Source organism: Lepidochelys kempii, chromosome 13, assembly GCF_965140285.1.
Source record: "Lepidochelys kempii isolate rLepKem1 chromosome 13, rLepKem1.hap1, whole genome shotgun sequence".
NCBI classification, from domain to species: domain Eukaryota; kingdom Metazoa; phylum Chordata; order Testudines; family Cheloniidae; genus Lepidochelys; species Lepidochelys kempii.
The window spans coordinates 9,057,535-9,082,147 of record NC_136392.1 but is presented as its reverse complement, the minus strand read 5'-3'; the positions used below and the strand labels follow the sequence as shown (position 1 = coordinate 9,082,147).

The following is a 24,613-nucleotide window of genomic DNA, read 5'->3' as shown; positions in this document are numbered from 1 at the left end:
CCAAAAACACTAAGATGCAGCTAATAATCTCAATTTGAATACAGTCAGTGGTGTTTTACAAGCTTGGAGGCAAATCATTTTCATTATTCTTTATTTAAGGCCTTGATTCAGCAAGGCACTTAAACGTGTGCTTAACTCTCTCTTAAGCCAATCGGACTTCGATACATGCTTAAGCAATTTGCTGAATGAGGATGATCTTAAATATGTGCTTAACTTTAAGCACGTCTACAAGTGCTTTGTCCTGTCAGGGCCTTAGTAAATGAGGACTATTCAGAAAAATCCATAGCCAGACTTTTATACCACTCTTAAGTGCCCAGTGGAATGGGCAAGTCAAAGACATCATAACATACTCATGAACTGGAAACAGTGGGTTACCACTTACCACATCCCAACATCAATGTGTATACATGAATATATAGGGCCAGGTCTTCATCATATGTAAATTGATATAGCTATATTGATTTCAGTGGAACTACAGTGATTGACGCAGCTGAGGAACTGATCCACCGGGAAAGAGAGACTTATACTTGAAACTGTGTGTCACAGCATGTGTGTGGGGTGGGTGGGTGTAGACCCAGAAATATGATGAAAGTGTCTCAAGTGTCTTTGACTCTTGAAATTGTGAAGTATTATTCACGTTAGTTTTGGACAAAATTAATGATACCCGTACCCTTAAAAATCTAAGGTTCTTTACAAAATGAAAAGGAAGACCTAAAATGTATGCAACTTAAGTGTGACACAGCAAGAGAAGAATCTGCCTCTCTCAACATGACCCAGATTTACTCACTTCGGTCATTATTACCATTCACGATCAAATTCCACATTACTATGTATACAGTGAAATCTTGTGGGGGATCCTACCCTGCATGAGAGTGTGTTTTTCTAATTGCATTTTCTTCCTAATCATCCCTAGAACTAGGAAAGCATAGAAATAGCAAGAGTATCATCGTCCTTAAAGGGATAACACTTAAAAACTTGTCTGATTGCCTTATTAACAGAATATGATTCAGCAGTTTTCTCAGTCTTACCAGATGCATTATCACTATGTTCATCATACAGTCCATTTAAACATCTTAATGCTGCCTCAGTCTGTTCAGTTTGGATAGAGGCTATTTTCATCCTTGCATTTTGTAAATTATTAAAAATGGCTTCATCCGACCCACCCTCTTCTCTCTCTGACACGTTGGGCATAAATTTAGGAAAGACAATATCCTCTTTCAAGGCTTTTGCTCAGTCAAGCACCATTCTGTGATAAGAAAGTGCTCATACGCAACCACATTTTACTGCTTTCCATTTTGTGTCAAAACTGGGTAGTTATGGAATACTTTGCTTAGTTAGTTTTTTAGTATAGAAACAGCCAGTCCCAACAGCAATGCAGTGAATTATTGGGCTCAAGAAGAAAAAAATCCACATCCAAAAACTCTGATGCTTTTCTCTTCAAAGAAAATGGCCAAGTTGATGTAAAGCAAAATTGGCTGAAATAATCTTCTGAGACGAGTCTGGAAATAAATTATAGCAATACAGTAGCCCAACCACTGCAATGTTTTTACCAAACAACCACAAATAATGTACCATATACCTATGGGAAAACATAATCAAGACACATTATTTAAAAGAATAGAAATGAATAAGTAGATAGCAATGAGGAGTTGTGAAGCATCATGCTAACCAGGCGGTAACTACGCTTCCAGGGGTCCTCCAGCAAGTAGTGAATAGTCAAAAACAATCAAGAATCTGGTACTCTGTTGAATCTGCCATGGGGGTGTGTGTGTGTAACATATTGTGTAAGAAAACTACGCAGTCCACACAGTTTCCCCTTGTAGACTAAAGGACACATTTTCTGCTGACCTAACTGCATTGAAGTCAGTGAACTTTAGCCCTCCCTGTTCACTTAGCATCACCAAGTCTTATCAGATTACATCAAATGAAAATATCTAAATATGCTTGAAAGGATGGAAAGCAAATCTTACATCTTTTCTGGAGACATCCTGTGCAGCTGCTGTGACAGAGCCAGCAATTTCCTTTAATATCCTTAAAAAAACCTTATTGTCTTAAGTTTGTCTCTTTGGGTCCATTGTACTAAATGCAAAGTTTATATATTATTGTGGCCCAGGATTGTATGTAACTGCTCTAGGGGAGAGATGTGATGACAAGCCTGAATGGACCAAGGACTATATTGAACAATGTGCCAGACAAGAATGGTCTTTTGAGACAATACATGTGTTCCTAGAAAATACCTAAGGAGAGGTTAATACAAATCCCTCACCACTGGTTATGCAAAAACCCAGTCTTTTGAAGCTATGCCCTGAGGAGACTGTTTTTGTCTGCATATCACCTATTACATGAGACCAATGTCATATGCCTAAGCTGTATAAAGGAAAGACTATTTGTTCACGGGTGTGCTAGTTCTGAGCTAAAGCTGTGAAAGCTTGTAACCACAGAAAACTCCTTTGTGTGGTTTGAAGGACTGACTCCTACCAGAGCCCTTGTTGGAACTGCGAGGTGATCTCTAGTAAGCTTATTAGCATATTTGTAGGGTTTTTTTAAATACATTTTCTCTGTAATGCTTTCACTTTAAGAATAAATGTGCTTGCTTATAAAGAGCTGTATGGCGACCTTTGGTTGATGGCAATTACAGCTGTTCATAGCCTTTGGAGAGAAAGTAAAGCATACACACTGGCCTGTTTAGGCAGTCTGGCTTGCTGAGAATATCACAGCGTAGGTACTGAAGAGTGCAGGTTGGGAAAAACTCCATTCAGGAGCAAGAGATACATGGGTCTCTGCTCAAGAGAGTCGACAACTGAGGATCTGGGACCCTAGAGTGGGAGCTCTTGCTGGACCACAGGGGAAAAACATTGTTGCAGTTGCCCTAATACATTCTTCCAGTTCTCAATCTGTTGAATGTTAAGTACCATCCATTGTATATTTTGTTTCTTTAGTTGCATTAATGGCCTCTCTCATAGCTCAACTCTACAAAGAAATGTTGATAGATTTTTCTGCTGTGCACTTTAATTTCCACTCTGTCATGAAAAAAGCCTAACACTTTTTTTATTCTATTTTGGAAATTATGAAACTACATTATAATTGTATAGACTGCTTTCTCAGTGAAAATTCAAGATGCACAATGGTATTGTACAGTGTATGTGGAGGCCCAGATTTTGTAGAAAAATGTCTGCAAAATTTCACTATTTGCATATGCATTTGCCATCGGACATCTGTCTTTCTGTCTGCATGCACAGTTATAGCTGTGTAATGTGTGTGTGTGCAAATTAGGCACATACGTTCATGCTTTTATGCAAATTGTATTTGTTGCTCACACTTTTGAATATTTTGTCCTAAATCTCTCTTATTCCACTTTTTGAGTTTACTGCGAGAAGCAAGTGGTTCCATTTACTAAACTGCCTCATGAGCAGAGGAGGTTCATCCATTTGGACAGAAGTCTGTTTGCCTCTCTTGGAGTTTTACTTCACATAACTTCTCTGTGGTGCTTTCAGTCTCACCAGGCTCCAGACTACATTCCCAAATCATACAAGAGTTCACCTCAAATCTGGCTAAACTCTGTGTGATTTGTACTCAGTGCATGCATTAGTTTTCTTTCCCAAGATGTTTATTTTGTTCTTCAGTTCCAGATGACAGCACCCTTTCTGATTTTTTTCAATCATCTCTCTAGACCCATTTGTTCTCTTTATTCACATTAGCTTGTCTCTTCGTGCCTTGTTTGAGGTTGAGAATCTGATGTCTCCAGTAATTAGGGAGTGACATCCTCTGTGAATTAGGTTAATTGCTTGAAAGGTCAAAATATGCCATTGATTACAAAAAAAAAAATGGTAAAAGAGCATGCCAGGAGCTCTCAGCTGCTCCCCAGGGAGCGGCATCTGAAAGGAAAATGCTGCTTCTACTTTACTTTTCTGTCTGTGTGATGCAGGGTACAGTTTAGATTAGACATATTTGCAATTTATTAAATCTGCAACAGAATTTCAAGCATCTGTCTCATCTCCATGCCTTACACTTGTTTATTTAATTGGCACTATTTATTTATTTTGATGACACTGCTGCATAAATTTGGAGGGTCTGATTCTCATTTTGCATTTGGGGTGATGAGAGTGGTAAAAATGGCTTTTTACCATCTATTTAATCCATTTTTTGTGCACTGGTGAGCTTTAGTCTTAGATACTACAGCAGTTGTCTCTATGCTGGCCTCAAGTTCATATCTTCTAAATTGCCTCTTCTATCATCTTCACTGCTTCTTTACATTTAGTAGTGACAACTCTCCCTATTCTTCATTCATTACATTGATTATCCAGACAATACTTCATTGATTTGAAAATAGTTATTCTGGCATTTTAGTGGCTTCCAACTCTTGCCTCTCCTTATTTGACTGAAATAGTATGTTTATTTTATTTCCTTCTCACTCTCATAGGCTATGGCTTTGCACTTGTGTCTGTCTTCCTTTCCTACATTTAAAACTTTGAACAATCCTGGTTTTAGTTTTTGCCCCCCTCGTCCTTGGCTGACAAAATACAAGGAATGAAATGCTGGCCGCATTGGCGTCCATGATAAGACTCCTGTTCCTTCACCCAAGAAAGTTTAGAACTCATGATGGTTTCTAGATCAAAATATAATGCTTAGTTTAGTCAGGGCTAGTCTGATTCCGATTTGATTTTATCATATGTTATTAACTACTGAGGTAGTGTGACCTAGTGGAGAAAGTATTGGACTGGGACTCAGGAGATCTGGGTTCTATTCCCAGCTCTTCTTCTAGATGACTTTGGGTACGTTGCTTCCCCTCTCTGTGCCTCAGTTTCCCCATCTGTAAAATGGAGATATGGTCAGTGGTCTCCCTTGTAAAACACTTTGAGATCTTCTGATTTAAAACTGCTGTATAAGAGGTATTATTATTATTGTTGTTTCATATTCATATCTATGGGGTTGTTCTCAGGTTCTGCAGTGCTTCATGAAGGACCTACATTTTGGTGTATCAAACACAGCTGGTCACAGCCATAAGGCACCCCATTTACAGACAAGTGTAACTCTTGCACTTACTTCAGTTGTAAAGGATCATGGTTAAAAGTGGCAAGGCCCAAAATGTCCTACCATCACACAAGCATGTTTTCTACTTTCAACTAGTCCCTTGATAGTTTAAAAGAATATCAGCCCCCCAAAACAAGAGCTTCAGTGGACCTAAAACGCCAATGCCAGATTCTCCAGTGGTGTGAATTGTTGTGGCTCCATTGATGCCTTTTGTTTACATTAAGAATCTGTCTCAGCGTGGCGGCTGGATGAAAATCATGTTCTGGTCCTGCAAACTGGCAAAAGATTGAACTTGAAGTTGCTTCTCAGAACAAGAGTCTTGTCCATTTTGATTTTTGCTGGAATCACAACAATGAAATCATCAAGGAGAGGAGAACAAAGGCAAAGTGCAATTTTCATACACAAGTCCAAGATGGACAATGGACTGATTCAACCGGGAACCTAAGATTTTCAGATGATTGCTGCTTTCAACACTGAACAAATATTTAAAAGTTATTATTGTAAGTGGAGAAGTATTTGTATAACTGTAGCACCCGGAGAACCTACTCAGGTTTGGGATCCCATTTTGTACAAATATAGGGCCAGATTTTGCTATCCTTATTCTCTGAGCCATACCTTATTCTGCAAGAGGTTTCTTTGGAATGAATGGTATTGCTTGAAGAGTAAGGTACTATTCAACATGAGTAAGGGTCTGAGAATCTGACCCAGGGAGTATAAGACAGCAATTATCAGGATGCTTTTAAATTAGAAATTGACAGTTTTAGGAAAGTATTACAAATTTTGTGCTACTTTTAAACCATGAACTTTCCATCAGTGATTGCTTTATTCTTCTACCAAAATTGGTATGTAGAGCATTCACTACATGAGCTTTGCAATTTGGGTGGGGGGGGCGGTGGGAGGGCGGGGGAAAAAAGGAGGAAGGGGAGGATTCCATCAGTTCAAAGCCATTATTAACTTGGGTTAAAGAAGATCTAATGTAATATGGTCATCACTACATGTCTGCACATAATGATTCATTCCTTTTCTATGGGGAGATGATTAAATTAAGTATCTTGTAAAACCAAATTAGACTGAGAAGGTTAACCAACCTTTAATGATTCTGTAACATTTACCAGCCATTTAAAAACATAAACTGTAAGACACAGCTCAATAAAGAATTAAAGTTATCACTGAAAACTGCATGAAATTTTAGCCTGTCTGTTTCTACACACGAACAGATGAGGGTGGGGGTTATTTTATGTATTTATTTATTGCATTGGTATGAGGCGTAAAGGACAGAGTGGAAGGCTTTTAGTTTTTTGATAAATACCCCATTAGCTCTGCATTAAGTCTAACTAATAAACATCAGTCTTGTTTTTACCCACCTTAGAATAGTGGTAATTATGATGCAATTGTAACACGAAAACATTACAGGCCATCTTTTCAAAGAGGTGTGAGTGCAACTGTTCTCAGATTTTGTTTGCACAATTGTACATCTTAACACTGTGAAAACCCAATCTTTACTGCACAGAAATGAGGTTGCACGGATGTGAGAGAGATCAGAGGTTGAAGACAAAGGGAAAGCGAGGGCAGCAATTAGTCTGCAGTTCTTTATTATTAACATCTGAGCCAGAAAGAATCCACTCAGGTCCCAGGATGACTTTGCAGAGCTAAACATTTGAGTGCATGCATCTGTGCATGTATAGAGAGATACAAATATTATCTTTTTTTTACTTATCAAATGGGTATGTTTGGTATGATCTTGAATCACTGAGATACAAGGAACCCCACAAAGCCATTTTTACATAGTAACTTTTCCATGCAGAACTGCACTTCAGTAATCATTTCCAAACTGAACAAGAATCAATCTTAGGGCTCGGGGAAGTGAGTGCCAAGTCGCTAGGATGTGAATATGAAGCACAAAAGCCATTCCGCACTAACTCCCTGTGTAGAAACTCTCATTCTGCACTAAGTGGATTAACCATCTTTACCAGCCCCCGCTCCTCCAGCCATAATATATTCTGTAAGGCTCTGTCTTGCACATAATGGTTTCTTTATCACTTTCTCTAATCATGTGCACATCCCACAGAAAGTCCAATCAATCTGAAGGGGACGTTTTCACACAGTGACACTCATAGGGTATGTCTAGACAGGGGCTGGAGATGTAATTTTTTGCTCAGGAAAATATACCCATGCTTGCTCTGATCAATCAGTGTAGTCGCCGCAGCACTAGCAATGGGACGGGCTAGCTGCCGTGAGTACGTGCCCAGGGTTTCAGATGAGATCATACTTGGGCAGCTAGCTTGCACCTGCTGCTTGCGCTACCATGGCTGCATTGCTATTTTTAGCATGCTAGCTCAAATCAGAGCTAGTGTGGGTATGTCTACCTGAGCTGGAATTACCCCCATCAGGTCTAGCGTACGCATACCCTCTGTCTCAGGCAGGCAGGAGATCAGGGCAACGGATGCCTTGCTATTTCATATATTCAACTGTCATCTTGTTGAAATAAATTTGCATTACTTGACAAAGTAATGTCCAGAAGGCTGCATTCGTTGTAAAACAGAAGACATGCACTGTCAAGTGCAGATTCTTGGTGTCTTCTTTTTAATGATATGATATGCCAAGTCATATGTTAACTTTGACTCAGTTGAGAAATGAACTTGGCACATTAGTTAATGAAGAGCTAATGTACAGTGCTCTTGTCAGCACTCTCTGTGCATGATAATTCAATCAGTTGCTTAGGAGGGTTGTTCAACAGGTGTAACAAACTTGATTTAATATTGACATGATTTACTAGGAGGTGTATTTTATTTAATCTATGTTGTACCTGATGTGATAAGAAATGTTTCTATTTCAACAGGTTCTCTACTGATGTTCGTAGATCATGTATCTGTTTTAGTGAAATTATATCAGAGACCTCTTTCAGATGATATGTTTCAGACCTGTGTGATACACGACCTGGGTTTGGTCAATGTTCTGTGCTTCATCAGTTCATGTGTTCTCTCTCTTAATGAGGTCTAGGTTGTTCAGTGTGTGAGTGCATGAGCTCTTCAGATCAGAAACGCACTAAATTCATGCTTATACAGTGCTTGCAGAACTAACGGGCTGAGTATTGATTATCAGAAACCCATGACTGCTTCAAATCCTGTCTCGGGTTACGAGGGAGAATGGGTTTGGTCATCTCATTCTAGTCCCCACATCTTAAAAACCACGCTGTAATTCATCACTGTTGGCAGTGGCTGACCCAGAAGTGGAACAGTAAGGCAGGAGACACTTTAGCAAGGCTCTTTGGAACAGCTTTCGCAGCGTCAGTCCATGATATCGGATGGAAAAGGCCTGTGGGATGATAATGGCCGTTTCTTTGCATGCACAGTGGCACACAGCCAGCACTGTTAGCCTGTTACTTTAATTTCTGCTAAATTCAAACACACACACTATGTGGGCTAGATTGGGCTGTCCTTACATTGGTGAACCCTTACTCATACGAGTAGCCCAATTAGTGTCAGTAGGAATCCTCACTTGAGTAAGGGCTGTACAGTCTAGCCCTATATGTGTGCCTAGATACTACACTGATGAGTACTGTAAAAAAAGATATAATTTATTTCAATTAAAAATATAGAAACAAGTATCCCTATGCAAACTATTTAGATGCGCTAACAGTAGTTAAATTTGCAGTCACAAAGATGCCCAATACCACAGCAGCTTATGCCCATCCCACTCCACCTAGATATATACAGAATATGTGGATGTATGTTTATGGTATTCACTTCAGCAGGCCATATTTTAACAATCTACCTTTTTTTCACTGAACACTACAATACCCTGAGAAAGTGTCCAGCAAGAGCAGTGTCTTGGTTAAGATGGAGTAAATATGTATAATACTGAATACAGAATACACACAATAATGGTAGGATTGTCACCTGCCCTTAAGACAGGTTTCAGAGTAGCAGCCATGTTAGTCTGTATTCGCAAAAAGAAAAGGAGGACTTGTGGCACCTTAGAGACAAACAAATTTATTTGAGCATAAGCTTTCATGAGCTACAGAATGCATCCGATGAAGTGAGCTGTAGCTCACGAAAGCTTATGCTCAAATAAATTTGTTAGTCTCTAAGGTCCCACAAGTACTCCTTTTCTTTTTGCCCTTAAGACAGTGCACCTTTGCACATGGGTCACAGCATGGAGAGCTGAGCAGATTCTGTAAAGCTGTTACTCTCCTCCAACAGAGCCAGGCAGGAATTGGGTAGGCAGCTGAAGGGAATGGGCACATTGGCTGCACCCATCCACATATCAGGCAGCAGAGCAGAGATGGCATGGAGGAGGAAGTAATCTGCTACTAGTATATACTAGGTATTGGATAGTGGAATGCTATCAGCTTACTTCCTTCTTGCAGCAAAGAGGGAACCAGGGAAGGAAATGTGACTTTCTCAGAATCTATGGAACCCACCCTGGGGCGGTACAGCTACTTGCCCCCTTACTTGTTATGCTACAAGCTAGGCATTCATGTCAAGTTCCCCAAATCTTTCTTTGCTTCCTGCTAATTTGGATCTCACAATGGAAAATTATAATAGTCACACATGAGAATCAAAGCAGATTGCAGCAAGAGCCACAGCTGCCTGGTTCTCAGTTCACATCATAAGAGGCATTTAACATGTCTCGTGTGTCCTTATAGGGTTGCAGGTCAAGGACAATTGATATAATCAGTTTTCTAGAACTGCAATGTATAAAATGTTATTTTATTGGTCAAAGTGCTGCATCAAGGGAAACAAGGGTGAAGGGACAGAAAAGCCATGAGGCCCAATCCTACAAAGCCTCACTTGGGTTGTCATTCTTCTTCACAGGAGCTGTCTCAGTGAGATCAATGCAATTACTCACATGAGTAAGAATTTGCAGAGTCTGGCACTTTGTAAATTCCTACACCTAGGCATCTCTCGTGAATATAAAAGAATCTTCTTTGCTTCCTATCGGCAACATAGGGTACCAAATTTCTGAACTGTTACGTTTTCATACACCGGAAACTATATCATGAAGTCTGTTTCTCTAGAGCCTGGTGTTCTGGATACCTGTGTGTACTACAGTGTCTATTATATCTCCTAAAATAGATTTTATTTTATTTTCCATTTTCATTAACCATAAGTTTTGGCATACTGTTCAGAGATTCGCAAAAAGAAAAGGTGTACTTGTGGCACCTTAGAGACTAACAAATTATTTGAGCATAAGCTTTCGTGAGCTACAGCTCACTTCATCGGATGCTGTAGCTCACGAAAGCTTATGCTCAAATAAATTTGTTAGTCTCTAAGGTGCCACAAGTACTCCTTTTCTTTTTGCGAATACAGACTAACACGGTTGCTACTCTGAAACCTGTTCAGAGATTATTATCTCTATGGAATGCATTAAGATAACATACATTTCAAATCAAACATCTTGTGCAACATATTTCTACTGAAATTTCTCCTATAAAGCATTTATCTAAGGATGGATTCTTTGTTTGTATCAGTTTTCACATCATTTACAGGAGAAAAAAGGGAATGCTACAAGAGAAAGGAGAACAAATCATAACTCATGCAATCTTGTTCCAAGTCAATGTTCCTTTTCTCAGCTCAAGTTTATTGATCAGAAAAATGTTAAGGTTGTTGAATACTTTGTTCTCATTTCACAAATGAGGACCAGGGTTATTGTAGAAAAATAGGACTTGCATGTATCACAGGAATTTGTCTTACACGTCTTTTAAAAAGCTAAAACAGCAAAATTCACAGGGATCTGCAGTACCATAGAGAACAAAGACAGTTTGGTTGTGCAAGCTGGAAAGAGTCCAGTGGGACTATGTGCACCTGCACAAGGATGTGATCCTGTTGGGGAGCTTCCTGCTAGCACCCCCAAAGGTGGTAGCTATCTAGAAGTGGGGCAGAGCAGTGATTACTGCGATGGCTATTATAGCTGGCGGAGTTCAGAAGGGCATGTGTGCTGCCATCATTGAAAGAGTGTCCATTTAGGGTGAGCTAGAATCCCTGCTGAGACTCCTTTGTGCCTCCTCCAGTGTGGGCCATGGATTGCCAGCCATAATCTGTCCCTCACTATGCATGACTCTCAAATGAGCAGCGTAATAACGATGCCCTCCATTTTTCTATTGATTCTTGTTTGTTTCTGTAGCCAGTAAACTTGGTCCAGCCCTGCTTTCCCCTTTCTCTTGTTTGGGTACCCTTATCATCAGTTACATATATTATTGCAGATCATTATTTGTAAGCTGTGTGTGCCCATCTTTTAAGTCATTCTTTCCACCCAATAATAACAAATGTTAGGCTGTCGTGCATCAGCTATTGGGGGGGTGGGGGTCATAAGACCATGCAGCTGCAGGAGTCCATCCAATCAAGCAACATCCTCTACCATCATAATGATAATTTCCCACTTTAACAGAACACCCTGCTGCCAAACTCCAGTGATAATAAGCCTGTCATTGTGCTCCTAGCAATATCTGGAAAATAGGCTTTTTGCAAGGCAAATGAAGAAGCTGATGATTAGCAAGAAACAAACCAATGATTCAATACGTTGCTGGCCACACATACCAAACCATTGATTTCCCTCCCTGCTGGGCAACAGCTGTTTGGTTTGCTCTGCGGATAAGCTTTGTTTCTGCACTGAAAGGGTGCTGGCACCGCAGTGATGGACTTTGTTATTGCAGGATTTGGAGGCATGGGGCAAGCTATGCTGCAGTGGTGCATGTGGGTGGGTCCTCCTGAAGTTGCTGAGAACCCCAGGAGACCTTGTACTGCTAAATTCTAGAAATATTCTCATAGCAAGGTAACTGGGCTGATTTTTGGAAGGAGAAATCTATACCTCTGGGAGGAGGCACAGGAAGCTGTAGAGGGCCAATGTTGCCTTAAAACATGCAATCCCTTGAAAAAACTATAAGGCTGGAGTTGATCATGAAACAGAGGAAGCTTGGTTATATATTATCATTATCCTTCCAGAGTATCCAATCCAAACAGGGATAGTATTTTCACAATATGCTTCTTGGATAATTAGGTAGATTTCAAATGCAATGCTCTTGCTTATTACATTTCTGAATGACGCGCAGGTTTCCAGCTCACCAACCACGCATTACTGCTAAATGAAAAGATATTGATATTTTCTTTTCTCTTATTTCAAGGGACCTATGTGATGACGGTGACTGCAAATGATGCCGATGATAGCACTACAGCCAATGGGATGGTGAGATACCGGATTGTGACCCAGACCCCACAGAGTCCATCACAAAATATGTTTACCATTAATAGTGAAACAGGAGACATTGTCACAGTGGCTGCTGGACTTGACAGAGAGGTGAGATTAAAGGAAAAAATATAGATGTTTCTGGTTGTCACTGATTTACTGAACTGTAAAATCCAGATTTGGATTTACATCCAAATGTTCTAAAGCTTGGAGCCATTTGTATTCAGGATTCTGTTTCAGAGTGAAGCCATGAGGTTCAGATCTGGATGTGACTTGCACAAAGTTCAGAGGTGGGGATCTTCGGGTTCTGGTTTGGACCTTTCGTCCTCATCTTCCTCAGTCTATGAAACTGTGGGATAGTCTTAAAAGTTTTAAAAGCCTTATCCCTGGATAACTTAAACAAAGCCGTGGAAAATAAACTGTAGAGAACAGTTCTTCACCAGCAGGGCTCTGGACAAAGGTCTTTCCCATCTCTAACTTCTACAGGTCTTTAAATTTTATCTTTGGAAACAATTAGAGCACCATTGTGAACATTTTCTTAATTTCTTAATACATGTAATGATTAAACGTAATGCTAGATCCCAAACACTGCTTCATTATCGGGCATTAAAAAATTCACCCACTAGTGTTAGCGAATCAGCAAGGTCCCCACTTAATAGTGATTATGTTGACAACATTAGGAAAACGTCTATTGCTGTTAAGGCATATTAAGGCACATGTGCTTTTGTTTTGAGAAGCACTCTTCTCTAAATAGATCTTCTTGCTGTCATTATAGAATATGCAAATGTTCCAAATGGAAAAAAGACTCTGTTATGTCATAAAAACTACACTCCACCAGCACAGATTAGCTAAAGTGAGTCTCACAAGCCCCCTCCTCCCCCACCCTTCTTTGGAAATGCGCTTCTTATTAGATAAAGTCAGGCTAAATCCAGTGGTAGGCTTTCCAACCTCTCGCAGAAAAAATGACCAGATTATCATAAATGCTAGGATTTCCTGTCCCCAGAACCAGTCACTAAGTGGAACAGAAAAGAAAGTGGAATGTCTTGTCCCTAAATTAAAACCAACTGGGTTAGCCCAGGCAGTGGAGATTCCTGTCCTCAAAATCCATTCTGATTAGCTGATGGTGGAGGAAGAATTTATGCCATGTCTTTTTCTCCATCATCCAATGATTGGTTGGGTTACCACCTTTCAAATGTTGAACATGGCGATCTTATTTTCTGAACTATATAAAAGTGATCGGTAGTGCTAATTGTTTACTGTACTGTGATCTCCCACTGATAATATGATGAACACTCTTTAAAAAAACCTCAACAGGCTCCACACTCTGCGATAGTTAAATTTACCAAGGTGTTTGTGGTTTTCTCCATTTTAAATCTAGGTGGCAATACCACAGAGGTAACTGTTACAGCGCAAGTCCAGTGCCCAGTGTACCACGTTTTTAATGGGTGCCTTCCAAAAATTAGTTAAAATGATCATCTTTTTCCTCCCTTAACTATGCAACCCCTTTCTCTCTCTGGATAGAGACTAAATGGGTAAGAGGTCCCATTCAAAGGACTGGCGAACTGATTGGTTCTCTGAGATGCCAAAATTGTAGGAGTGGGAGGATGCTGAAATTTTCTGTCACTGTTTCTCCATTCATTCAGTCACTACAAGTTGCCTTCACTATGCGTCAAGGCATCTAGGTTCCAAAGCACTCTGTTGAGAGTTGGCTGCTGAACACTTTACTGTCAGTGTTTCTATCTGTTTCATTCAAATACCTCAGGCTGCCTTTTGCTTCAAGGCTACACTGAGGTTTCAGGATTCCATGTGGCTTCCATGCATCTCAATTCAGCCTGGGAGCCGAAATCCTAAACACAGCCTCAGAGCAAGGGAAGGTGGTCACTGGTGAACACGGAGAACTGGATAGAAACATTGACAGCAAGTCAGCAGCAGCCGGCAGAAGAGGGCCCCTGTGGCAGTCAGAAAGATTTGGAATAGAAACAAGGGGTGCTGGATGGAGCTGGCACAGAATTGGGGCTCACCCAAGGAGCAATGTTAGCTAGTGCTGACCCGGAGGGAGAAGGCTCAATGAAACTGCTGTCTGTGGAGCTGGTCAGATGAAAGAAGAACTTTCAAGAGATTGGATGTGAAGACAGGAAACAGAGCCGAGGAAAAAATATAACACTCCAGTTTGCCTCTTCCACAGTCTGATCTAGGCGACTTTGCAAACATGACAACAGGCATTTCCACATTCTCTCTCTTTACAAAATCAGAAACTTAACTGAATCGTAAGCAGATGCTGGAGCCTGTTGCAGACTTGTGGTAGAAGAGAGGTTATAGGCAGCACAGGAATCACTAATAGCCCTCCTAGAAATGACAGGACAGCAACCAAGTACCCAAAGCTGGATCCTAAATCCTAAGGGTGGAATCCTGTGGAAATCAATGGCAAAACTCCAGTTGTCCTACTGACTTTTAGGTCTTAGAGAGGTCCTAGTCTTTTTTAGTAATTTCAGTGGCTTAGGGCCAGGGGTGCAAGGCAAACGAAGAGCAAATCAACTTAAAAACTCACTGGCCAAAACAATCACACACAAAAACCAAGGCAGAATCTTTGCTTCCCACCTCCCACCTTTATCAGTTAGCATGTGAAATGTTTTTAAGGCCATATCTATGCTACAGAGCCAGCTGTGCTGGGATAGCCCCCTGTATAGGCACTGCATATGCTGATAGAAGTTCTTTTGCCAGCATAGTAAATCCACCTCCCCTAACAACGTTGGCTATTCCAAGAGAATCGCTCTTCTGTCAGTTTAGTTTTGCATCTATACTGCGGGTTCTGCTGGCATAGCTATGTCCCCTGGAAGTGTCAATTTTTCACACTCCTAGCCAGCATAGGTGTGCTGGCACAACTTTGTCGTGTAGACCAGGTCTAAGGCTCTCAGAAGAAGCTTGCATTTTGGGCCATCTTCCCTGTGACTTTATTCCTAGGAAATTGAGGCATGGTAGCAGTAAGCAGTTGGAATAAGGATATCGCTGGGTCCCATAGCTGGGTACAAGGTTGGACAAAAGACAGTGAATCCAAACCTCCCAGGTCCAGACATAATCCTTGGTGCTCCCTAAAGCAATACGATGTGTTTATTCCCAGTGTTTTTGTTGCTTTTCAGGTGGCACCAAGATAATACTTGGAATTGGAGTGAAGAATTTATATTTTATCAACCTAAAATCTTTTTTTTCTCAAATCTAAATAGAAACCTGTATCTGGGAACTTTACTAACCAGACCAAAAATGTGTGCTGAATTCTTGAAAGAATAGGGACTAAAGTAGATTTTTGTTGTCTGTCCATTGTTAGGAGCAGGAGCCAAATGGGAGCAGGATGTTGAGATCTGGATTATAATGTGAAAAAGTCTGATCCATGTGGTGAAGTTCCTATAAGATAAATTCTATGGGCTGAGGCCAAAATCATAATTTTCTCAGATGTTTATGTACATATCATACTGTCTGTGACATTGGACTGTTAGATTGTATTCATTAATGATCTGGAGGATGACGTGGACTGCACCCACAGCAAGTTTGCAGATGATACTAAACTGGGAGGAGTGGTAGATACGCTGGAGGGTAGGGATAGGATACAGAGGGACCTAGACAAATTAGAAGATTGTAAAGAAATCTGATGAGGTTCAACAAGGACAAGTGCAGAGTCCTGCACTTAGGACGGAAGAATCCCATGCACCACTACAGACTAGGGACCAAATGGCTAGGCAGCAGTTCTGCAGAAAAGGACCTAGGGGTTACAGTGGATGAGAAGCTGGATATGAGTCAACAGTGTACCCTTGTTGCCAAGAAGGCTAACGGCATTTTGGCCTTTATAAGTAGGGGCATTGCCAGCAGATTGAGGGACGTGATCGTTCCCCTCTATTCAACATTGGTGAGGCCTCATCTGGAGTACTGTGCCCAGTTTTGGGCCCCACACTACAAGAAGGATGTGGAAAAATTGGAAAGCATCCAGCGGAGGGCAACAAAACTGATTAGGGGACTGGAACACATGACTTATGAGGGAGAGGCTGAGGGAACTGGGATTGTTTAGTCTGCAAAAGAGAAGAATGAGGGGGGATTTGATAGCTGCTTTCAACTACCTGAAAGGAGGTTCCAAAGAGGATGGATCTAGACTGTTCTCAGTGATAGCAGATGACAGAACAAGGAGTAATGGTCTCAAGTTGCAGTGGGGGAGGTTTAGGTTGGATATTAGGAAAAACTTTTTCACTAGGAGGGTGGTGAAACACTGGAATGTGTTACCTAGGGAGGTGGTTGAATCTCCTTCCTTTGAGGTTTTTAAGGTCATGCTTGACAAAGCCCTGGCTGAGATGATTTAGTTGGGGATTGGTCCTGCTTTGAGCAGGAAGTTGGACTAGATGACCTCCTGAGGTCTCTCCCACCCTGATATTCTATTATTCTATTGATATAGAACCTTATTTTCAGTTTAGAGTAAGACCCTTTTACACAGCTCTATAAATATAACTATCTGAGCCTTAGTGTAAATGAGAATCAGGCTCATATTCGAGGTCTACCAACAACACCTTGCATTGGATAAAATAGTTAAACATGAGTGGTAAAGGTGAGATGGAGAAGACATTTTAGCTCATCTAGTTCAGCATTTCTATTGCCTGAATGTTCCCTACATTATATTTTTAGTGCTCTCTCTCAGAGTCTTCATTTAAATATTAATATTGATAAATACTGGTTTCTTGGAAATATGTAGATAAATAGATTATATTTGTTACAGTCACCAGTAAATGATCAGCTTTGCAACTCAGTTTGTCATGTGCAGTCTTTCAGCTGACTATCAAGATGGAAGACCTGCAAGAAGTCTATTTTGAGGCAAATTTTGGTAATTTAAAGCCACATATAAACTCTGATTTCTGACAAACTGAGGAGGAAATTAAAAACTCAGCCTCCAAATGTGTCTGACATTGAAGATAGCAAAATGAAAAGCAAAGGTATTAAAATATTGATGGCTTTAAAGTTATCTTACCTGGTTCCCATTAATCTGGATGTAAATATGGTTACAAAGCTCTGTGTCCATTCATTCATTATGACTATGCTTAATTGAATGGATCCCCAAGGAAGATAAAGAAAATTGGAGTGCACTTCATAAAAATTATTAGAGGACTTTTTAGCAACTGTCTGATTTAAACTCCTGCCTGCAAAAAGGGTAAGAAATGCCAAAGGTGGAACAAAAGAGCATCTATCCCATTGAACTAATAGGAGAAAACGATGGGGTTTTAGAATGTAAAGAGCCATAGATTCAAAGGTACACTGAAACACCGAGGCTAACAGCAGCAGATTAAGATCAAACACTTGCTCTAAAACCGGCCAAAGTGAAGCAGATGTAAAAGGCTGTTGGAGAATGTATTAAGACAAGGGAAAATCAGGCAGTGACTAGAGCGTGGAATATTTGGATTTGCAAGACAGGATATAACTAAACTGTAGGGGAAAAGCCACGCTCTTTTATTTGGTTTATATCAAGCTGCTGGCCAGTTGTTAATCATTTTATCTGCTTAATTTTAGCAGTATGTCCGGACTCCAGTCCTCATTGTTCTCTCCTTGTCTGCACCACCCAGGTGCATGCTGGAGATAAATGGGCCAAGTGCATCCTTATCACATGGCATGGGAGTGTGCACAAACTCGCATCTGTTTCCTATTCTAACAAGTAGCATTTCTCCCTGCACCCATGGGATAGTGACCAGGACCACACTGAGTGTTTATTCCACACTCTCACTGAAACTCAAAATTGTCCCACCAGCCTGGGATCAAACTGAGACTGTCGCTCTGAAGGCCGGTATGCCAACCACTGAGCTCTTGATGCAGTAATTCAACTCCACCAGCTACACTGATTTATCTTGTGGCAGAATATCTGTCTCAGCAGCACAGTAACCTTCATCAGGTCTACTGCATAGGCAATATCATCCTCTGAAGAGCTCCCGCTACATATTTTATGAATGAGGCCTTTGAGCATGTGAAAAAAAAAATACCAAAAAGAGAAAAGGAATTGGCTGATTCCACACACTGCTGGCAGGCCAATAATTGTCGAGACATCTCAAATGTCACCCAGGCTTATTTGAGATAATAAGTATTTCAGCTCTGCCGTGATTGTAGTGAAATGGTGCTAACTTTTTGAGATCTCCTTTTGAAGGTGGTCTTTTTCCAGTGTATTCTTCTCCTCTTAAAAATAAGTAAAGAAGAGAGTTAAGTTGCTTCTTCAGAATTTTCTGCATGCTTATAATTCTTTTTTAAATGATTGGAGCAGTGCTTCTGAAAATCCTTTTAAAAATATATGACAACCAGTTCTGTGATTACCACCCTTGGCTTTCTGAGAATGTGATGTTGCTAGTTTCTTTCTCAACCCAGTGAAAGATAAAAGGGAGTGCCTGCCAGCAACTGAGCTTGTGGCTTATTTTATTTATGAATGAAACAGCAGGATTTTTGGGGGTGTGAGAGGAAAGGTTCCTCTCGCTGGTTGGAAGATGTGGCTTGCCTCTTCTCCAATATGTCTTTGTTGAAACTAGAACTTTTTGGGAGAACAGAATTTTGAAAGGGTGCATTTAAAAAACAATGTCCTTGCTTTCTTCATGTATTTCAGCTAGGCCAGTGTCAGGATTCATTTGTGTCCTGCATGGTAACTATTCTGAGTATGTAGGTGAATGAGAACAGTTGTCTTCTGGTAATTGCAGGAGCCATTTTGTTAGAAACCCATTGGTAACTTTATTGGAGAATTATTGGGCTGGATGCTCATGTGCACCAGAGTTTTGCTCAGTGCCTGGAAGAAGAAGGAGGAGGCAGAAAGGACATTATATCTCCAGTCCTGGGGACAGCTGGGGGCTAGTTTAGCCTCTGTGGCAAGTTAGAGCAGCCACAGAGTTGCTCTAATTTACACCCTCTGGAATGGTGCTCTGGGCACTATTCCACTGATCTAAGCTTGCTGAAATACAGTGCATTCCAGCATGCTCCTTTTCTCTCCTGGCCAGTCCTTTACACTAGGCACAAGATGTAGATAACCTAGACTGGCTTCACTGGCTTTATGACACTAGGGAATCCACTGTGACAGGACAATCTGGAGCAGAGCCTTATTGGCAGCTTTAATCCCCCTTTATGCCACTGGAACAGCACAAAAGGGATTTAGCCTACGGTTAGGATCTGTGTTTTTTATTTCTCGCCCTGCTTATCAGTGTGCTGCTATCCAAGCCTACTCCTCCCTCTCTGAATAAGACTATAATAACATCTGCTGCAACATGATACTGAAGGATCTTGACATGATACAAGGTATACCTTGGCAAATCTATGCAGATCAGATGGGTAAGGGTGTATGGGGGCGGGGACAATGAATGAGAGGAAAATAGCATCTAACGAGCTTGTCTGTGTTATATGAATTTGTTTCATATTTTCCTCACCAAAATTAGCCATCTCGAAGGAGCAGCAGTGGCTGACAGAAAGTTGGTAAGGGCTTGTTACTTTATGGCAAGCACCCTTAAAGGTGAGCTGTATTTTCCATGTACTATCTGAGTCTTTTGCCTTAAATAAAGAGATATTGCTGTGTAATAGTTCCTTTTTTATTTCTCCATTGTTTTCTTTTTCAACAAGACGGAAAACAACTAGGCTCTGTCTGATTTTCATGGGCCTAAAGGATGTTATTCAAAAATGGAGCCCTGAGGTCAGTGCATTAAAAACACATGCAGAAAAATACTCCAGCAGTTGCATGCACAAGTGCGGAAATTTGCAAATATGTTGCTTGGTACACTCTTGCACATGCACACATGTATTTCTGTGTGTTCAGATCTTGAGTCTCCGTATTTGAACATGTGACCTTAAGGTTTCCAGGACACTTTATCTCAGAGTGCTGTGACTAACCACTGGAACAAACTATCAAGGGAAGAAGTGGATGCTCCATCTCTTGCTGTCTTCAGATCAAGACTGGATGCCTCTCTGGAAGATGAGCTTTACTTAAACGCAGGTTATTGCACTCAAAACAGGGGTAAAGAGGTGAAATTCTATGGCCAGTGTTAGGAAGGAAATGAGACTGAATGACCTAATGATCCCTTCTGGCCGTAAAATCTGTGAACTTATGAAAGAAGAAAAGTTTGTCTACAATATTAAAATATAAGTTCTCCCCAATGTAGTCATGTGGTGAGCTGTGTGCCAATTGTCTGTCATACTCCATCCCAGGGATTTTTGTGAAGCACAGAGAAGCCCTGTGTGATGAAAGCCACTCTATAAATGTCATTTATCACCAAATACTCCAGATACATTTTAATTCTGCAGGTCCATGTAACAAAAATGTAAATACTGAGGCTTTATATGTTAATATGTCTGAATATCATTACTTAAAAGATAAAATGGGTTAAATTATTCACTTATGAAATTATCCCACTTCCACTGCAGCATTATCTGTCAAAGGAAGAGCTGATTAGCTGTAAACTGAATTTAGCCAGTAAATGTATAGTTGATTCGAGCTTATATTTCTACATTGTATGTAGGGCTGATTTGAACTTGTTCCACAAGTCCAACACACATTTCATTTTCTCATTAGGGATCAGAATGACCTTCTGTCAGTAAATTATTGTGAGGAGTGCTACTACTCCTCAGTGAAAAGGGGTCAGTTTATTAACCCCATTTAGTGCCTTTGGAAACATAGCATACACCCAATGTAGAGCCGCTCGTAGTAAGCTGTAGATGTCAAGCATTAGGAACCCACTCCAAATACTCTCCATTCAGCATTGCTCCACAGAACCAAACCCACTGAAGTTGGAGTTCCAATATTTGGAAGATGTATAAGGAGGCTCCGGAAGGAATGCAGTTTGCCCCTATTAACGAGGGGGTATGTCACTGAAGTTTGCAGTCCTGGATTCACAGTGCCCAGAAATGTTATTTTCCACCATCTGTGTTTGCCCAAGTGGTTGTGAACTTTTTTTTCTGATGCAGCCCTTTCCAATCATCCTAGTGCCCCCTGAACTAGATTACTGCAAGGCATTCTATATGAGACTATCCTTGAAGATGGTTTAGAAGCTTCAGCAAGGGTAGAAGACTCCTGCCAGCTTACTTAGCAATATTATAAAGATTATATAGCTGTCCTGGCTTCGTGTTTGCCTCTGATGAAGTTCAAGGTGAGGATTTTGATTGCAGAGTGGTTTTGATTGCAGACTACCTTATGGAGAGACTGCATCTTTCCTATGAACCATCATAGTTGTTGCTGAGACACTTCTGCTAGTCTTCCCTATATTTTAAATCTAGAGGTTAGATTTGGGGCATACCAATCCTCAGATCTGGATTTGTTGGTTGTGTTGGTTGAAATTAAAGAAATCACATAAGAATTATCTATGTATTTAGACTTTTGCGTGATGAGGGAGATGATGTGCTGAGATGGTGTTGGAGCAGAGAGTTTAGTTGACATTAGTCAATATGTTATCTTCTTTGTTATGTTTCTGATGGATGCATTTTACACATTATTAAATAAGACCAATTTAAAATGGCCCCTTAAAGATCAGGTGAGGGAGCAAGATAGAGGATAAGTGACTATCCACTCACCAAGCCAGCCACTGAATGAATCAAGTAAAGAGGAGGAAAGTAAGGGAGGTGGTGACAGAAACATCATTCTAAAGTATCTGACAAGGTGTGTGTCTGGTCTGGAAATATTAGAATAAGTGGTAGGGGTAGGAGTGCTGGCCATGACTCATAGAGTTAAAGGTAGCCCTAGAAAACCCCGTTCTGTCACTTACCATGGTGAAGTTTCACAGGTACTACAATGATAGTATCAGTGACTTAAAGAGAGACTGGAGGAGCTTTAAGCCATGGAAGTAGTCAGAAAGAGAGAGAGAACTGGAGCATGAGCACAAGTGTCCCTAGGAAAGAGATTTGATGATCATAGGAGAAGCGGATCATTCAGCTGAAGCAGAATGAAAGGATAGAGAAAAGGAGATTTAAAAGCTGTATCAGCCCTATGAACAGAGAGAGAAAGGAACCACAGAAATTAGTTAGGCTCCTTCTGCAAAAAAAAGAAACGTTCCAAGGACTTCCCCTGATTTCTCTTCCTGCTTAGAAGGGGGGTCACACTAGCACATTCAATTCTAATATCAATAGTTATCATTTCACAAAATCAAGTGAAGGAAGAAGATGAGCTGGACACAAACCTAATAGGCCAAAGAACAGTTAGTCATATAAGCTACAAAGCCCTGATGGCAGTTTGAATTTCAGGCAGATAGCTCACCACAGCCCTAGTTCTATTCACTAAGTGTACTACCTGTGTTTAAATGCACATGCTGGTAATATCATGACAAGTTTTAGGAAGTAAATAATATTGACAAACACAGATAAACACTAATAAAGACAAAGTAAAACAGAGCAAAGCACACACATTCAATCACCTACTCGGGACACACTGAGAGAGCAAATCACTTAGATGCCAGCCTGTATCTTTGGGAGCAGTTCTAGATCAATAGGTCCATGTGACATTTTAATCGTTGACTTCCTGTAGTCATGCTGATGAAAAGGAGGTGCAGGGCTGCACACTTTGGACATGGTGAATCAGCAGTACATCTGTTTAGCTAGAAGAGCTGCTTTCAGGTTTATGTGACCTGCGCTGGGTGATCCATAATCTGGTGGCTTCCATGGTGGATTATCACATGCATTCTTGCTATTTCAGTCATGCGCTCTGCCTGCAACTTGCTGAAGTGACACAACATTGGTACAACACTCACCAGCCAGACAGCAAATCAAAAGTGTCTATGCAAAATTTCCAGCCCACAGTGCATTTTATGTGTTCATCTGTAACTTTTTTTAAAATTTTGAACTTTTCTTCAATAATTCCTTGCCACATTCAGTCTATCTTGGTAGGTATTTATACAATCAATGTGGTACATGAGCACTTTACACGTGTCAAGGTGAACACACACTGTTCTCAGGGTCTCTCTTTCATTCTGCCGTCAGTGGGAATTCTCCTTGTTATTGAGGCGTGGGAGGAGGGTAGAATTGTCAATTTTATGGAAAGATAGCTAGGTCAAAGAAGTGCATGCCAATCCCTTTGAGAAGTTAGTTGTGGACCAGTTGCCAAGAAAACTGTGTCTCCTCCAATCAGGCATTTCACTCTTGAGGGTATTCCAGTGACATGCAGCTGCCATGGGAGCTAATGGGTAATCTGCCTCCTGGTCATGCTGCTTTCCCTAAAACAGAGATTGCCCCATGCCACTGTCTGCCTTACCCTTGGTCCTGCTTTTCCCCCTCCTCTCCCTCCATCAATGATGTCTTCATTAAGAGTAAAAAGCAGAGGCAGTGCTGTTGCTCACATGGTGATGGTGAGTCTGATTGTCCTATAGAAAAGTTTTCAGCTCAGGTTCTTGAGCCATTGTAAGTAATTTCTGATGATGAGCAGAGGAGGATGGTGACATCTGAAAATGGACAGAAAATCTGGCATTTAAAGGTATCTTGAGAACCAGTTTACATCCACCCTGAGTAATCTCCACCTTAATCTTCTTAGTACTTGGCTCAAATGGAGGGAATTTTCTTCCCAATCACATAGTGAGTCTAAAGCCAGTTGCTGGCTAACGGAGTTGTTTTCCCCAGTTTTTTTCACTTCTTTCTCTTTGAGTTTGACTCTCTTCCACTGCACCTGGTCTCATTTAGGTATTGCTGGCATGAAGATATTGCATCCTTTGTCTCTGTGCATGCTTTTGCATGTTGAACTGTAATGACATCTTTAGAGTCATTAATTTCTCATGAAAACTCATATTCAGGCACCTTACAGTTTCTTTTGCCAGACATAAAGTACTTTGAGCTACTGAGTCAAAATACACCTTTGAGTCTAATTGGATTCCAGTTAGCAAGTTCTGAATGAGAATTCAGATAGCCTATTCAGTTCTCATTCCATTTCTTCTCTGCTAGAAGATTTCAGATAGCTCTAAGTTCTGGTACAAGTCTGGTTGCACTTGTTTCGGGTTGCTCATGAAATCCCACCACCAATTAAAGTGGGTTGGTTCATGCCTTATTCAGTAGTAAGATCCCAGCAGACTATGGGGCGGGGAGGGTTAAGTATCAGAGTAGGAAGCACACCAGGTCCTTAGCATAATCTCTGTGGTTCAGACCTGCATTTCTTTTTCCATTTGAGCTTGTTTTATGTGGAGAATAGTGTATCATTCGAGTTTTAGTCAGAAGAGTCCCTACTCAGATTTAAAGTTTTTCCTCTGGTACATCACATAGTTTCCGACAGTCCCCTTCCCCTCTCGAAAGGGATTATTGTATAAATCTGCAGCAGGTCAAGTGAAATAATTAAACACAAGCTGGCTCTGCTAATTAACTTATCCACAAACCATTGTCTGTTATTAGCATTTTAAAGAGCGGCTAAGTTAACTCTTTACTTTCTAGAGCTATGTACATTCATTTT

The 24,613-nt window shown here is 40.7% G+C and overlaps 1 protein-coding gene across 4 annotated transcripts in view; it reads left to right on the top strand.

The window, feature by feature from the left end:
• Nucleotides 1–24,613, top strand: part of CDH4 (cadherin 4) — a 664,040-nt gene that overhangs the window by 531,014 nt on the left and 108,413 nt on the right. For all 4 annotated transcript variants that reach the window (XM_073309188.2, XM_073309187.2, XM_073309190.2 and 1 more), the window contains one exon: nucleotides 12,155–12,327. In XM_073309188.2, the coding sequence (XP_073165289.1) occupies nucleotides 12,155–12,327 (173 nt within the window). The remainder of the gene's footprint in view (nucleotides 1–12,154; nucleotides 12,328–24,613) is intronic.